Source organism: Leucoraja erinacea, chromosome 19 (assembly GCF_028641065.1).
Source record: "Leucoraja erinacea ecotype New England chromosome 19, Leri_hhj_1, whole genome shotgun sequence".
NCBI classification, from domain to species: Eukaryota; Metazoa; Chordata; class Chondrichthyes; order Rajiformes; family Rajidae; genus Leucoraja; species Leucoraja erinaceus.
The window spans coordinates 23,400,419-23,416,404 of record NC_073395.1 but is presented as its reverse complement, the minus strand read 5'-3'; the positions used below and the strand labels follow the sequence as shown (position 1 = coordinate 23,416,404).

Below are 15,986 nucleotides of genomic sequence, written 5' to 3'. Positions count from 1 at the left end.
TAAGGCAGATATTATAGTGGAATTTAAGGGAGTTTTGGACAGGCATGTGCATTTGCAGGAAATGGAGGGATATGGGTTATGTACAGGCAGATAAGATTCGGCAGAGACATTGTAGGGTGAGGGCCTGTTCCTATGCTGTACTGTTTGAAGTTCGATGTTCTACAAAACTGTAGAAGCTGGAATCTTAAGTAAACACAAAGATACAATTTTTAAAATCCTTCATTGTAGCACATCAGACAATGATTCGATACTGAGCTGTATTAGGAGCGCTTTGTCCATAAGATGGGTTTTAAAGGGTAAATGAAAGAAAAACAAGAAACCAGAATATTTTAGAATAAGGTGGAAGTATGATTTTCAATGATAGGACCAAGAAATTGACAGAAGCACAAAGGCTAGAATTAGAGAAAGATTGCAGGATATAGCATTCATACTGGCTTTTTTATTTCAAATTGCGTTTAATTATATTAACTTTATTTTCACAGCTTCCATCCCATCATTGGTCCAGGTTATTGAATGCTAACCCACCAATTAAACACTAATTGTCGTGGTGGAGAAGCTTGTGTGATCCTGAGAGCGATGCCGTCCGGAGCGATGCTCCTGGTAGGGTCACCCATGGTGGTAAGGTCTCTGACAAAGAGCAATCCAACCAAGACCTCAACGGTGGAACAGGCGGAGGATGATGGCTGACTTTAGTGGAGCATCACAACGGCTGGGAAGGCGGATGAAAGCTGCAGCAGAAAAGGGTCTCCGGTGGTCTTGGATTCCATGCCACTGGATTCTGACCCAGATCTGTCAAGGACAGTGTGGTGGCTGTCTGTGCACCAGTCTCCCCACGTTAAACAAGGTCACGCACAGACGTCCTCCATGAGAGGACAGTCATACTTGTTTCAAGTGACCGTCGATGATGTTGAATCTGTGCCACAGGCTGCTGTGGAGGCCAAGTCATTGGGTATTTTTAAGGTTTAAAATTTAAAGGTTCTTGAGTAGTAGAGGCTAGAGTAGAAGGGTTATGGGGAGAAGGCGGAGAATGGGGTTGAGAGGGAAAGATAGACCAGCCATGATTGAATGGCAGAGTAGACTCGATGGGCTAAATGGCCTAATTCTGCTCCTATGACTTGTCAATTTATGAAACTGAGCACCATTCCTTTATTTTTTTTAGGTCCAAGCCCTGAGACATCCCTTTCCTTAGTATCATTGGGGGGCTGCAGCACTTCATGAGGGCATCTTACCAAAACATTCTCGGGTGCAAGTAGGGATGAATAATTAAACGCTGGTCTTGGCAGCTATGTCTAGAAAGATGAATAAAAAGAGGAATAAAAAACCTCACCGTTGTACCCTTGACGCACACATATATCAACACGAACCTCCCAACTGCAGACTGCCATCAACTCAACCAGACTTCCAGCACCCTAACTATCAGCCACCCTCTCATGATCCCCTGCAACTGTCCCTGGCCTGCAAATACATTACCGCAGTTTCCACGCTGTATCTCTAAATTAAACTAAACAAAACTCATTGTACACCAATACTTTACAGGTCATCATCTCACTAGATGCATTGGAAAAACCGAGTTCAACCTAACAATGGTTTTAAAATGGGACAGGCAGCATCATTGGAACGAAGGGATGGGTGACGTTTCGGGTGGAGACCATCTGAAGAAGGATATCGATCCGAAACGTCACCCATTTCTTCTCTCCAGAGATGCTGCATGTCCCGCTAAATTACTCCAGCGTTTTATGTTTATCTTCGGTTTAAGCCAGCATCTGCAGTTCCTTCCTACACAATGGTTTTAAAATGGCATTTTCAAATGTCTGCTGCGATTCCTATCTCCCTCGGCTCTCATGTTACAATATTTGAGAAGCAATGGGCGGTTTGTAGTCATGGATCATTGAGTGCTGGCATTGCCTTTCTCCTTGCCCTGACCTCAAGCACATGATGCACGCCATACAGCCCAAGCACGGGACCGTTGGTTTCCAGATCACTGGCACTGCCTTGTGCCAGCTTTGTACGATGCACATGATTTACTTTAATGTGCTTGCTTCACCACTAAGTCAATGAGGAGGAACAATTTTTTAACCAGTACTCCCCCGAGTCACCTGTGGTCACAAAACCACAGCAATCGCTTTACCTCAAGTGTACTCGAGCCCCGAGCTGTGTAATTTGAATTACTGAATATCCACATTCTTTCACTTCATATTAGCTACTTTGGAGAACATCTCAATTATGGTGGCCTGGGAGGGTGACTTACAATCATTGTATTTGGGTGTTTCAACCCAATGAAAATTTTAGGCTGTGGTGATGATAAAACAGGAAGGAGCAGTTTTTAATGTGACGGGTGCAATATAATCTAGTGTTGCAAATACCAATAGGCCATTACTCTACAGGTTTCATCATGCAACTCACAACCACCCACCCTCACACCAGACATCTACGTGTTCATGATGTGCTGCCTTCCCACTGCAATATAGTGTCAGAATGGTATTTTTCTACATTAAAAAGATAAATAAAAACCTGCACCAATAAAAGTAATCTATGTAAGAAACATAATTATAGAAGATGATTGTGTGTGTCACTTTGTCTAATCCAGTCTCCAGCATTCACTCAGTAGTATAATTGGAGCACTGGAGATGCAGCACTATATGGAGTTACTCCAGCATTTTGTGTCTTTCCTTGGTAAACCAGCACCTGCAGTTCCTTGTCACTACAGCACTATATGGAACAAGCTGCCAGAGTATTTGAGGTCGGTACAATAACAACATTCAAAAGGCATTTGGACAGATACGTGTATAGAAAAGGTTTAGAGGGAGATATGGGTCACATGCAGATAAATGGGGAAACAATGAACTGCAGATGTTTACACAAACGGATATAAATTGCTGGAGTAACTCAGCGGGTCAGGCAGCATCACTGGAGACATGGATAGATGATGTTTTGGGTCGGACTCTGAAGTAGGGTCCCAACCCTAAACGTCACTATCTCTCTATATTCTCCAGAGATGTTGCCTGATCCGCTGATTTACTCCAGGACTATGTGTCCATTTACAGGTAAATGGGAGCAGATTAGATGGGCATCTTGGTCATCATGGATGAGTTTGCCGAAGGGCCTTTTTCCGTGCTGTATGACTCTACCAGCATGTCTCAAAAGATCATCATCGTTCAAAAGTGTGGAATAGATATGTAATGGAACTGAAAAGATAAACAGGAATCATCTGCGAGGAATGCAAGATCTTGCCAGATGAACTCTGAAAAGCCTTTTCTCCTGTTATCTGTGACTTATTAGTTTTGTGCACTTGCATTCATGAATGCAATTCACAGGCATAGAGTGAGAATGTAACACAGATTATTTCTCTTCCAGCTCCATGATCCCTGCACATTAAAGCAATAGTGCACATCCAACAAGCAAAACGGCACGTGTTACACTAAGCATTTGCATTTATTCAGTGCTTTTAGCAAGACAGGCACCCAAAGGAGTGTAACAAAAACCTGGGATGCTGAACATATGGGCAGTCGCCTACTGTGTATCAAAGATGAGTTTAGTTTAGTTTATAATCACGTGTACAGTGAAAAACTTTTTTTTTGCATGCGATCCAGTCAGCGGAAAGACTATATATGATTACAATCAATCCATCGACAATGTACAGATATAGGATGAAGGAGATAACATTTAGTGCAAGATAAAGTCCAGTAAAGACTGAGTAAAGATAGTCTGAGGGTCTCCAATGAGGTAGATGGTAGGTTAGGACCGCTCTCTAGTTGGTGATAGGATGTTTCAGTTGCCTGATAACAGCTGGAAAGAAACAGTGGCTGAATCTGGAGGTGTGCCTTTTCACACTTCTTCATCTCGTGTCTGATGGGAGAGAGGAGAAGAGGCAGTGTCCAGGATGAGACTCGGCCTTGAGAGTTTTTCAATCAATTTTAAAAGGGGAAGGAATACATGCTGTGAACAGACATTACAATGATGGGTTTGGATCGATGAAGACAGTTAGCAAAATTGCCTTTTCTCTGCAAAAACCTGGACTACTAAAAACCATGTTCAAAATTGTGAAGCAGTTTCCTGGGGTAGCGACAGAGAATATGAGGTGGAAATACAGCATTTAGAATCACACTGGAAAAAATATATAAAATCATGATAGAAGTGTAAAAACGTATATAGATACGGTAGATAGCTACAGTGTAGGACCTTCCCTCCCTCCCCAGGGTGAAAATATCAAAGACCAGAGAGCATAGCTTCAAGGTGAGAGGGGCAAAGTTTAAAGAAAAAAGGAACTGGAGTAGCTGGCTTACAGAAAAGGACACAGAATGCTGGAGTAACTCATTGGGTCAGGCAGCATCTCTGGAGAACATGGATAGTTGACATTTCAGGTCAGGACTCTTCATCAGACTGATAAGTAACGTTTCAGGTTGGGACCCTTCTTCAGAGATGTGCGGGGCATGTTTCTCTTTACAGACAGGGTGCCTGGAATGCGCTGCCAAGAGTCGCTGTAGTTGAGACAGATGCAATAGTGACATTTCAGAGGCTTTTGAATGGGTACATGGATATGCAGGGAACGGAGGCATATAGATCCACGCGGGCAGAGGAGATTAGTTTAACGGCCAAATGTTCAGTATGGATATTGTGGGCCGAGGGCTGTGTTGCCCTATTTACCCAGAATATGGTGGGATTGACATCAATACTGCAATGTTGTTAAGACGGAAAGGGCGTGGAAAAGATTTATGTGGACGTTGCCAGGACTCGAGGGCCTGAGCTATAGGGAGAGGTTGAGCAGGCTAGGACTTTATTTCTTGGAGTGCAGGAGGACTCTTCTAGAGGTGATCTTACAGAGGTGATCTTTTAGAGGTTTATAAGATCACGAGAGGAATAGGTAGGGTAGAAGCACAGAATCTCTTGCCCAGAGTTGGGGAATTGAGAACCACATGGGTTTAAGGTGAGGGAGGAAAGATTTAATAGGAACCCGAGGGGCAATTTATTTTTACATAAAATGTGGTGGGTGTATGGAGCGGTTGCTGCTGGAGGAGGTAGTTGAGGCAGGTAGTCTCACAACATTGAATAAACATTTATACAGGTACATGGATAGGATAGGTTTAGAGGAATATAGCCAAATGCAGGCAGATGGGACAAGCATAGATGGGGCATGTTGGTCTGAGTGAGGGCCTGTTTTCAAGTTTTAAGTCTCTGTGACTATATTACACAAATAGTAATTGAGATAGATATCTTTGGGGAGAAGTTAGATAGCACATGAAGGGGGCTAGAGTGCAAAACTAAAACAGGCAATAATTAGATGTAGTGGTATATGACAAGAACCATTTACAGCTGGCATAGACCAGTTGAGCCAAATGGACTGATTCGGTACTCTTGGCTCTATCTACTGTAACTCTACATCACACAGTATTTACACATTATACTTAATCTTCCTTTATTTAATTTAGTTCAGTTTAGTTTAGAGAAACAGGTCTTTCGGCTCACCGAGTCCGCGCCGACCAGCGATCTCTCCACATCATTGTCCCTATCTCTTGTTTCCCTTATCCCTCACTAGTCTGAAGAAGGGTCTCGACCCGAAACGTCACCCATTCCTTCTCTTCAGAGATGCTGCCTGTCCCGCTGAGTCACTCCAGCTTTTTACGTACACTGTTCTATTCACTAGGGACAATATACAATTTTACCAAAGCCAATTATCCTACAAACCTGTGTGTCTTTGGAGTGTGGGAGGAAACTGGAGCACCCGGAGAAAACCCACACGGTCACAGGGAGAACCTACAAACTCTGCACAGACAGCACCCACAGTCAGGATCTCACCCAGGTCTCTGGCGCTGTAAGGCAGCAACTCTACCGCTGCACCACTTTAGTGTTCTAGATATTTCCAGGTGATTGCCATTGCTCATTCTTCCCTCAGTGTTCACAAAGTAGAATGAATTAGCACTTACTGAGTTGTCTTTAATCTGTAACCCTTCACCATTTGGCAATGAAGACCTCCTTTTGACTGAAGAGTTCTTACTTGGTGTGGTCTGAGCACTTGCTTTCTTCTTCACTGTCACCACTTCACATGACCCCTGGTCTTCATTGTGCGTGCTTTTCCCTGCATTAATCACCCTGGAAAAATATAAAGAGTTTGGTAAGATAATTGTGCACAAAAATAAAGACCAATGCAACGATTGGCAAATAATCTGTTGGGGGAACTCAGCGGGATGAGCAGCGCCCGTCATTCACCGGCCTCTGCTCCCAACTCCATCTCTCCCCCTCCTCTACCGGGCTCAATATACCCATCGATCTTCCCCTTCTCCCCAGTTCACCAATCACTTTTTTCTCATTTCTGTCTCACCACCGTCCGGCTCTCCTCTTTAAATTAACCACCTTCCCTCTCCACTCAGCGTCGACCCAAAAGACCGGTTGTCCATCGGTAGATGCTGTTCGACCAACAGAGTGTTTGTTGCTCTAGATTCCAGCATCAGCAGTCTCTCGTGTCTCCAAATGCATTGATCAACCCATTTAGACATAAAGTGCTGGAGTAATTCAGCGGGTCTGGCAGCATATTGGGAGAAAGAGGGGTGACATTTCAGGTCGGGACTCTTCTTCAGTCTGAAGAAAGGTCCCGACCCGAAACGCCGCCCATCCTTTTTCTCCAGAGATGCTGTCTGGCCCGCTGAGTTACTCCAGCACTTTGTGTCCATCTTATTGTTGGAGTAACTCAGCAGTCAGGCAGCATCTCCCTCAATTCCCTGCAGATACAAAAGTATTTTCAATGCCACTAACATATCTGCTTCAACCACCACCCCTGGCAGCATGTTCCAGGCACTCTCTGCCCTCTATGTAAAAAATATTGCCCTGCGCATCTCCTTTAAACTTTGCCCCTCTCAATTTTTCCCTTGCAAATGTGACTTGTTGCACTTGTATTCTAATAGATAATGGAATCCTCGCTGGTCATTTTAGTTATTAAGTGTACTCTGGGCCAATTATTAGAGTAATGAAGAAATTTCATTTGCATTAACAAAATGGCTCATGGTAGAATTTTGAGACAGTAAGAATGAAAGAATTTGCATTTATATTGGGCTTTTTGCAATTTCAAACTCTCCCTGGCAATGAATTTCCGATGTTCTGTAGGCAGACTTAGCGACCATTACACACTGAGTGAGGTCCCAGAACGAGTTAAGTGTTGAAAGTCCAGTTAAACTTTTTTGATAATGTTAAGTGGTGGACAACCATTATCTGAACACGTGGTGGATCTTATCCTGGGCTGCCGGTAACAATAACGACCCAACAGCAGGCAGATCCTCGATATAAAGTCACAGAGGCTTGGAGATTCCTTTACACAACCCTGGAAATTGAACCTATTGAAAATAGGCCAGTTGAAACTTTCTTCTGGCAAAAATTCCCTGAAATGTCAAACATACAATATCCAAAATTCATCTTCGGACTCGTGTTCAACCGCTCTTCTGTGAGAAAAAGAGTCCTTATTTACTAACAGAACAACTGGCTTTTTTACTGGGTTCAACATTCTTTCTCCTCACGGAGATCTGTGACTCCTTTAGACTTTGGAGAATCAGAGCAGAAACAAGTCCTTCAGCCCACTGAGTCCGCACCAACCAGCGATCACACAGTACACTAGCACTTTCCTACTCACTAAGGACAATTTATAGTTTTACCAAAACCAATTAACTTACAAACCTGCACACCTTTGGAGTGTAGGAGGAAACCAGAGCACCTGGAGAAAAACCCACGTGGTCGCACGTACAAACTCCATAAAGATATCACCCGTATTCAGGCTTGAACCCGGGTCTCTGGCGCTGTAAAGCAGCAACTCTACCTCTGTGCCACCGTGATACCCATTTGTGACAGTAGATCTGTGACTGCCTATGTTCAGATTTTTACCCCTGGTCAAACTCATGATCAATCTTGACTTTCAACCGTTACTATAATTTTAGGTTACATAGAAACATAGAAAATAGGTGCAGGAGTAGGCAGTGTAGGGGAGGGCGGTGTAAGGGAGGGGGGGTGTAGGGGATGGGGGCACTGTAGGGGAGGAGGGGGGTGTAGGGCAGGAGGGGGTGTAGGGCAGGAGGGGGTGTAGGGCAGTGGGTGTGTGGGAGGGGGGGTGTGTGGGCTCACCGGTTCCCGGCCCCAACCGCACTCCTGCTCTCGGACCCGGCTCCAGACTCACTCAGGTGCTCCAGACCCCAGCACGTATCGCGCTCACAGCCCCCACCCACGAACACAGCCCTCCCCCGTGAACACAGCCCGCCCCTGCCCACGGAACACAGCCCACACTTCGCTGCTTCAGCTTTGTTTTCGGCGGCTTCTGGACAGGCGGCTTCTGGACAGGCGGCTTCCTGACATGCTCATGGACTCAGCCCCACCTCCGGGGTTTTATTCTCCAGCCGGTGCCGGAAGGGTGTTACCTTCATGGTGACTGACAGGCGAGAAGACCAATTTGACGCTTTTTTAAAAACCCCCTTCATAACTTTTGCAATCTTCCACCGTTCGGGACAAAAACTTGGTGCGCTTGGAGCAGAGGAGAACGGTGAGTATGGTGGCGAAAAAATCCTAGTGATATAGGATACCTTTTTCCCGCAAATTTAATAAACAACGCAGACGCAGTGGTCAAGATGTAATAGTAATTGTAGTAATAGTATAGATTCGCCAGTCTATCCTAGCCAATTCCTGTCTCATACCTTCAAAGTCTCCTTTATTCAAGTTCAGGACCCGAGTCTCTCCATCCTAATGCAGAATTCCACCATGTTATGGCCCCTGTTGCACAACAAGATCGCTAACTAATCCTTCCTCATTACACAATACCCAGTCAAGGGTGTCCTGCCCTCTAGTCGGTTCCTCCACATACTGGTTTAAAAACCCACCCCGTATACATTCCAGGAAATCCTCCTCCTCAGCACTGTTACCAATTTGGTTGGCCCAATCTATATGTAGATTAAAGTCACCCATGATAACTGCTGTACCTTTGCTACATATCCCTAATATCCTGCTTGATGCCGTCCCCAACCTCCTTACTGCTTGGTGGGATGTATACAACTCCAATAAGCGTTTTCTGCCCTTGGCTATTTCGCAGTTGTACCCATGCCGATTCTACAACATTCAAGCTAATGTCTCTCCTTGCTATTGCATTAATCTCCTCTTCAGGAGTGAAAAAGACTACAAAAACTTGTGACCATTGCCCAGTCCATCACTGGCTTTGACCACCCCACCGTTGAAGGGATCTATCGTAGTTGCTGCCTCAAAAAGGCAGCCAAAATTATCAAGGACCCACTCCATCCTGGCCACACACTTATCTCACCACTGCCATCAGGAAGAAGGTACAGGAGCCTGAAGACTGTAACGTCCAGGTTCAGGAACAGCTTCTTCCCCACAGCCATCAGGCTATTAAACACAACGAATAAGCTATGAGCTCTGAACTGCAAAAGGCTATACTATTATTTGTTATTTGCACTATATTTGTTATTTACTGAACTTTTTTATTTTTCCCCTGCTATATACAATGTTTACATATTCACATATTCTGTTGTGCTGCAGCAAGTAAGAATTTCATTGTCCCGTCCAGGACATATGACAATAAAACACTCTTGACTCTTTAACCAGCAAAGACACCCACACATCCTCTTCCTTTCTGTCTTTCCTTCCTGAATATCGAATCCCCCTGCATGTTTAGCTCCAAGCATTGGTCACCCTGGAGCCATGTCTCCGTAATTCCAACTATATCATATCCCTTAACTACTAACTGCGCATTCAATTCATCCACCTGATTTTGAATGCTCCTCGCATTAAGGCACAACGCTATGAGGTTAGTTTTTCTTATCTTCCTTCTACCTTTTGCTTCTGTCCTCCTTTTATGACCCTCTGTCTCCTTGCATTGGGTCTCACCCCCCTGCCCTGTTAATTTAAACATGACCTTTCCTACACGCTCTTTCCCATTAGCTGCACGAATACGCATCCACTTTGTTGACTCCAGGTTGCGTACGCATGTGCCTAAACAGGCTGGCTGCTGGGGTTACATCTGCTAGCTAAATGTTAATAGCAGTAGTATCAGTAGTGTGGTGCATTCTGAAACTGACATCGCGTGGCATTACACAGGGAACCCTTAGAAAGCTGTTCTGGAGTCTTGCCATTGAAGATGGGGAACTGCATGTGATTCTTTCAAATACTGCTCAAAAACAACATCATTTCAACACCATAAATAGTAGCGAAGCATTAAAAGTTCATTAACTTTCCATTATTCCCTTAACAGTCAGAGTACATCTTTAAGTCACAACATGGAATCAGGTCTATTGACCCAACATATCCACACTGACCTATATGCCCCACCTATGCTAGTCTTATTTAGCCCTGCCCTCTTAATCTTTCCTAGCAGCATATTTGGCCCCATAGCAGAAGCGTTCATGTCGTGGGAAACTGGAAGTATCTTGAGCTAATTCTGCTACCACCATCATCTATTGCAACAAGTGATGGCTCGCACTGATTGTTGCTGGAAGCTTGCGTCCTTTCAGGATAGAAGATGACAGCGATGTCAACATTTGAAACATGGAAGATGGACACGAAAGGAGAAGTGTCTTTTAAATGTTGTTCATTTAAATGCAGCTCATTCTATATACTCACTACTCTCTGTGTAATAAAATTTAATCCTATTAAATCTTTCTGACTCAACTTAAACCTATGCTCTCTTGTTCTTGATTCCTCCACCATCGGAAAAAGCCGATGTACATTCACCCGTCTGTTCCCTCATGATCGCTCCTCAAACCTCCTGCGCTCCAAGGAATAAAGTCCAAGTCTGCTCAACCTCTCCCTATAGCTCAGGCCCTCGAGTCCTGGCAACATCCTTGTTAATCTTCCCTGCACTCTTTCTATCTCAGTCTTGGGAATTTGTTTTGGGTCTACAATCTTCTCACCAGTTTTAACTATGTCAAGCTAAACTTGTAGAAAGGAGGCAAGGGTCTGAAAAAAATGCTCTTACTTCCATCCAAATATCAAATCTGTGAGGATATATTAAAAAAAAACAGACATAAAGTGCTGGAGTAACTCAGCAGGTCAGGCAGCATCTCTGGAGAACATGGATAGGTAATATTTCGGGCCGGGATCCTTTGAGTCTGAAGATTCCCAACCCGAAACATCACCTATCCATGTTCTCTGCGAGTTACTCCAGCATTTTGAGTCTTTTTTTGTAATTCAGAATCAGTAGATCTTTGCGTCTACATCTCTGTGATAATATTTTTTTCCTTGATAGTCACCCTGTTCTGCTTTTTGTTATGCAAGGTCTCAACCACAAGAGGGAGCTAACAGAAGGCTCTGCGAAAATTCCATCACCACCTTCAGATATTCACTTAACTGCTATTGAAAAGGACGGCGAATATTTTGTGAATAATAGTTCCTATTCTAAAATAGAATATGTGATCCAAGTAAAGGCCTAGGAAGCTGGAGTAACTCAGCAGGTCAGGCAGCATCTCTGGAGAAAAATAGGTGACGTTTCGCATCGAGACCCTTTTCTTGACACGAAACGTCACCTATTCCTTTTCTGCATGGTGATCTCTGCTGAGTTATTCCAGCTTTCGGTGTCCATCTATGGTTAAAACCAGCATCTGCAGTTCCTTCCTACACATGTAATCCAAGTATCTTGCTTTCTCAGCTTCTTGCAGTACACTTTTAGTTTAGTTTAGAGATACAGCACGGAAACAGGCCCTACTGCCCACTGGTTCCACGCCGACCAGCAATCCTCATACATTAACACTATCCTAACACCCTCTAGGGACAATTTTTCATTTATCAAGGCAATTAACCTACAAACCTGTACGTCTCTGGAGAGTGGGAGGAAACCAAAGATCTCAGAGAAAACCCACACAAGTCACGGGGAGAACGTACAAACACCGTACAGACAGCGTCTGTGGTCGGGATTGAACCCGGGTCTCGGGCGCTGCATTGGCTGTAAGGCAGCAGCTCTACCGCTGTGCCACCGTTGGGTGCAGTAGAGGACACTGTCGAGGGCATACTGGCTGGTTGCATCACAACAACTCAGATGCCCAGGAATACAGAGATTACTGTGAGGGGTGGACACTGCCCGGCCCACCATAGCTACTGACAAAGGGATCTATCTTAGGAGGCATTGCCTCAAAAAGGCAGCCAAGATCAAAGACCTACATTTTGGCACTCTCAGGGGTATTACTTTATTCAAGAAATAAGGAACTACAGATAAATTGTGGATGAAGGAACTGCAGATGCTGGTTTATACCGAAGATAGACACAAAGTGCTGGAGTAACTCAGCGGGTTAGGTAGCATCTCTGGAGAAAAGAAACAGATGACGTTTGGGTCAGAGCCCTTCTCCAGTCACCTGTTCCTATTCTCCAGAGATGCTGCCTGACCCGCTGAGTTACTCCAGCACTTTGCGTCTAAGGAACTGCAAATGCCAGTTTACAAAAATCGACACAGTGCTAGAGTAGCTCAGCGGGACATTACTGATCCGCTGAGTTACTCCACCACCATGTTTTTAAAATTAATTAATGAATTAATGAATCCGATTAATCATCTATGTATGTTGCATTTATGGGCCTGTTAACATGCTGCATGTTAGATTTTCAGCGTTTTATTGTGAAGCTAAGCGAGAGCTAGCTGTCTTCGTTAACAACAGGTGCTTGGACTTCAAACAAACACCCACTTACCTCGGCGTAAAGCTGGACAGGTCGCTTACATTTCGTCAACACCAGGCTGGTCTCCGCGACAAGGTCATGGCACGCAGCGGCCTCATCCGACGCCTGGCAGGAACAAATTGGGGAGCCAGTCCATCAACTCTTTGTACCTCTGCCTTAGCTCTTGTGTATATGCCAGCTGAGTACTGAGCACCCGTATGGAGTAGTGGTAGACATATTAGCCTGGTAGACACGAGCCTGAACAGCACCTTGTGAACCATCACTGGGTGCCATCAACCTCCTCCATTCAAGCAGCTCCCTATACTTGCAGGCATTCCACCTGCAGGGATCCAAAGGCAAGCAGCAACTCTGGCACTATCTCGTCGTGCCGTGGCCCCAGATCACCTTCTCCATCAGCAGAGAGCAGAGGCCACCCCGACTGAAGTCCCATCACTTTGCTCCACATGGAAAACAACTCCTAGCATCCATCCAGCTAGCCAACACACAAAAGCACACTGGATAGCCACCAAGTGGTCACAGGAGTGGAAGGCAACCTCATCTCCATTACACAGCTACATCTCTTCACCAGATAAAGAGCTACATCTCTTCACCAGATAAAAGCTGCACAGGGTCTGACCTCCCCAGAGGAGCAGGGGTGAAGCTCAACAGACTTCGTACTGGAGTTGGGCGTTTCAATGCCAGCATACTGGATGGATTTAAGAAAGTTAGATAGAGCTCTAGGATCTAGTGGAATCAAGAGATATGGGGAGAAGGCAGGCACGGGTTATTGATTGAGGAAGATCAGCCATGATCAGAATAAATGGCGGTGCTGGCTCAACGGGCTGAATAGCCTCCTCCTGCACCTATTTTCTATGTTTCTATATTTCTATGTGGAGGTGGGGGCTCCACTAGAGCCCAGCCTATGAATGCGGAGCAGAACCACACAACAGCCAACCATGTCATCTCCAGTTGCCCGCTCTACCACCCACCAAATGGAGCTCAGGGCCTGGCAGATATTGACGTAGAGACAACAACCTGGCTGCTCAACATCCGGCTTGAGATCTAACTATTCCTTTGGTTTATGTTTCATTTGCAAGAAGAAGTGTTTTATTGTCAGTACATATACTAATTAAACACTCTTCACTCTTGCTGTGTCCTTTGCTTAAATAGATTATTTGTAAATTAAAGAACATTAGTTTTTGCCTCAAATGGTCACTCAATTATTTAGCTGACACTATGATAATTATCTTTCTAAGTAAACCCAATGCCCACAATGCTCCAGCATATGTGGTTATGATGACTAAACTCTTCCATCTCTCTTTGACCTCCTTAAAACATATCCCTTTGACCAAGCTCTTGAAAATTTGTCCTAATATCTCCCTTTGTGGATCAGTGTCAAATTGATTTTGGTAACATCATGCCATTGGACATTTTTTTTAAAAGGTGCTACATAAATCCAAGAGGTTATTAAAATGTGGTCCTTACCAACATTTAGAAAACGCAGCAATTAAATTGCATACTACAGCGTCTTGTAAATAGCAATGTAATGTGATAACATATTTTGTTTTAATAAGGTAGACAAAAATGCTGGAGAAACTCAGCTGGTGAGGCAGCACTTATGGAGCGAAGGAAATAGGCAACGTTTCAGGGCTGAAACCCTTCTTTTAATAATGTTGGTTAAGTGGAAAATATTGGCTAGACACAGACAATGGTGTAATAAGTCTTCTTCATTAGTCTGAGAAGGTAGGTGGGGCATCTGATTAATGCCGCATTCAAAAAAATTGCACCTCAGTGCCGAACCTAAATGCCAGGCAGATTATGTGTTCATCAATGAATGAAGGCAAGAATACTTTATTGTCACATGTGTCAAGTCTTTGCTTGCAGACCCCAGGTATGCGATTAGTCGCCACATACGGCACTGACAAAGTTACAAAGTATCCGTGCCAGGTCCCCTTCATTCTTCCCCCCCCCCATGGTGGGCCTCCCACACCGGGTCCTCAATTGTTCCTTCCCCCGGCAGCAGCGACCTCACTCCCACGTGGTCCGCCCTCGTATGTCGGTCGGCGCCATCCTCGACTACCACACCGACCTCTCCACTGTCGCCGCCGGGCCCGATCCAGACGCCTCCGTGGTGCCGACCCAGGCCCCAGCCGCGGGCTCCATCTGCCCTGGTCCCAGCTGCGGGCTCCATCGACTCGGGCTCCAGCTGTGGGCTCTGTTGACCCAGGCACCACTTTGCTTAATTAGATTATTTATAATCCACTTCTGAATCGAAATAATTAGATTATTTGTCTCCACTTCTGACCCGTGAGGCTGCGGCCTTGGTGTCTGCCGCAGCAGCAGTGAAGCCGCAGTCAAGGAACTGACTTGGATGTGAACACAAGTGAGATTGCACCATCATTATAGAATTATGAAAATCAATTAGCTGACCCATAACAAGACATTCCAAAGACAGCAGTTTAATTAATACAAGATTTTGCTTTATATAAAAATTCACTCTGCATAAATCACACTGTTGTTTTGCTCTAAACCCAAGCGTCAAACAGAGAAAATCCTGGCAGTCAGAGATTAAATGGCAAGATGTTTGAGAAAGAACTGCAGATGCTGGATAAACCGAAGGTGGACAAAACTGCTGGAGAAACTCAGCGTGTGAGGCAGCATCTATGGAGCGAAGGAATAGGTGATGTTTTGGGTCGAGACCCTTCTTCAGACTGATGCAAGATGTGTTATGGGCCTGTCCCACTTGGGCGCCATTTGCGCGTCATTTGCGTGACATCCTAAAACTTGGTTGGCGCGTGGTGACGCGCGCATGCCGTGCATGATGCGTGGTGAGGTGTGGTGGCGTATGCAGTGACGCTCAGTAGCGCGTGGCGCCCCAGGATTTTGGGATGCTCAAAATCCTCGCGCGCCACATGTGTGATGCGCAAATGACGCCCAAGTGGGACAGGCCCTTTAATTTGCTGAAAGTTTAAACTGAGCTTTGGTCGAACTTACAGATACTATTAAATGGAGAAGGGGCACTTGAATCTGATGAAGCAGCTCATGAAGTAGGGTGGCACAGCTGGTAGAGCCGCTGCCTGACAGCGTCAGACACCCAGGTTTGATTCTGACCTCAGGTGCTGTCTGTGTGGAGTTTGCACGTTCTCCCTGTTACCATGTGGGTTTTGGCCTGATGCTCCAGTTTCCTCCCCCATCCTAAAGAAATGTGGGTTTGTAGATTAATTGCCTTGTGTAAAATGCCCAGTAGAGTGTAGGGAGCGGATGAGATAGAAGAATGATGGTATAGAATTAGTGTGAATGGGTGATTGATGGTCGGTGTGGACTCGGTGGGCCAAAGGACCTGTTTTTATGTGCTATCTCTAAAATGAAAA

The 15,986-nt window shown here is 45.0% G+C and overlaps 1 protein-coding gene across 1 annotated transcript in view; it reads right to left on the bottom strand.

Annotated features, from left to right (window-relative positions):
- The window catches only part of ppm1h (protein phosphatase, Mg2+/Mn2+ dependent, 1H), a 105,436-nt gene that overhangs the window by 37,291 nt on the left and 52,159 nt on the right, over window positions 1-15,986 (bottom strand). Inside the window, exon 2 of the mRNA XM_055650666.1 lies at window positions 5,922-6,087. Coding sequence (XP_055506641.1) covers window positions 5,922-6,087 — 166 coding nt within the window. The remainder of the gene's footprint in view (window positions 1-5,921; window positions 6,088-15,986) is intronic.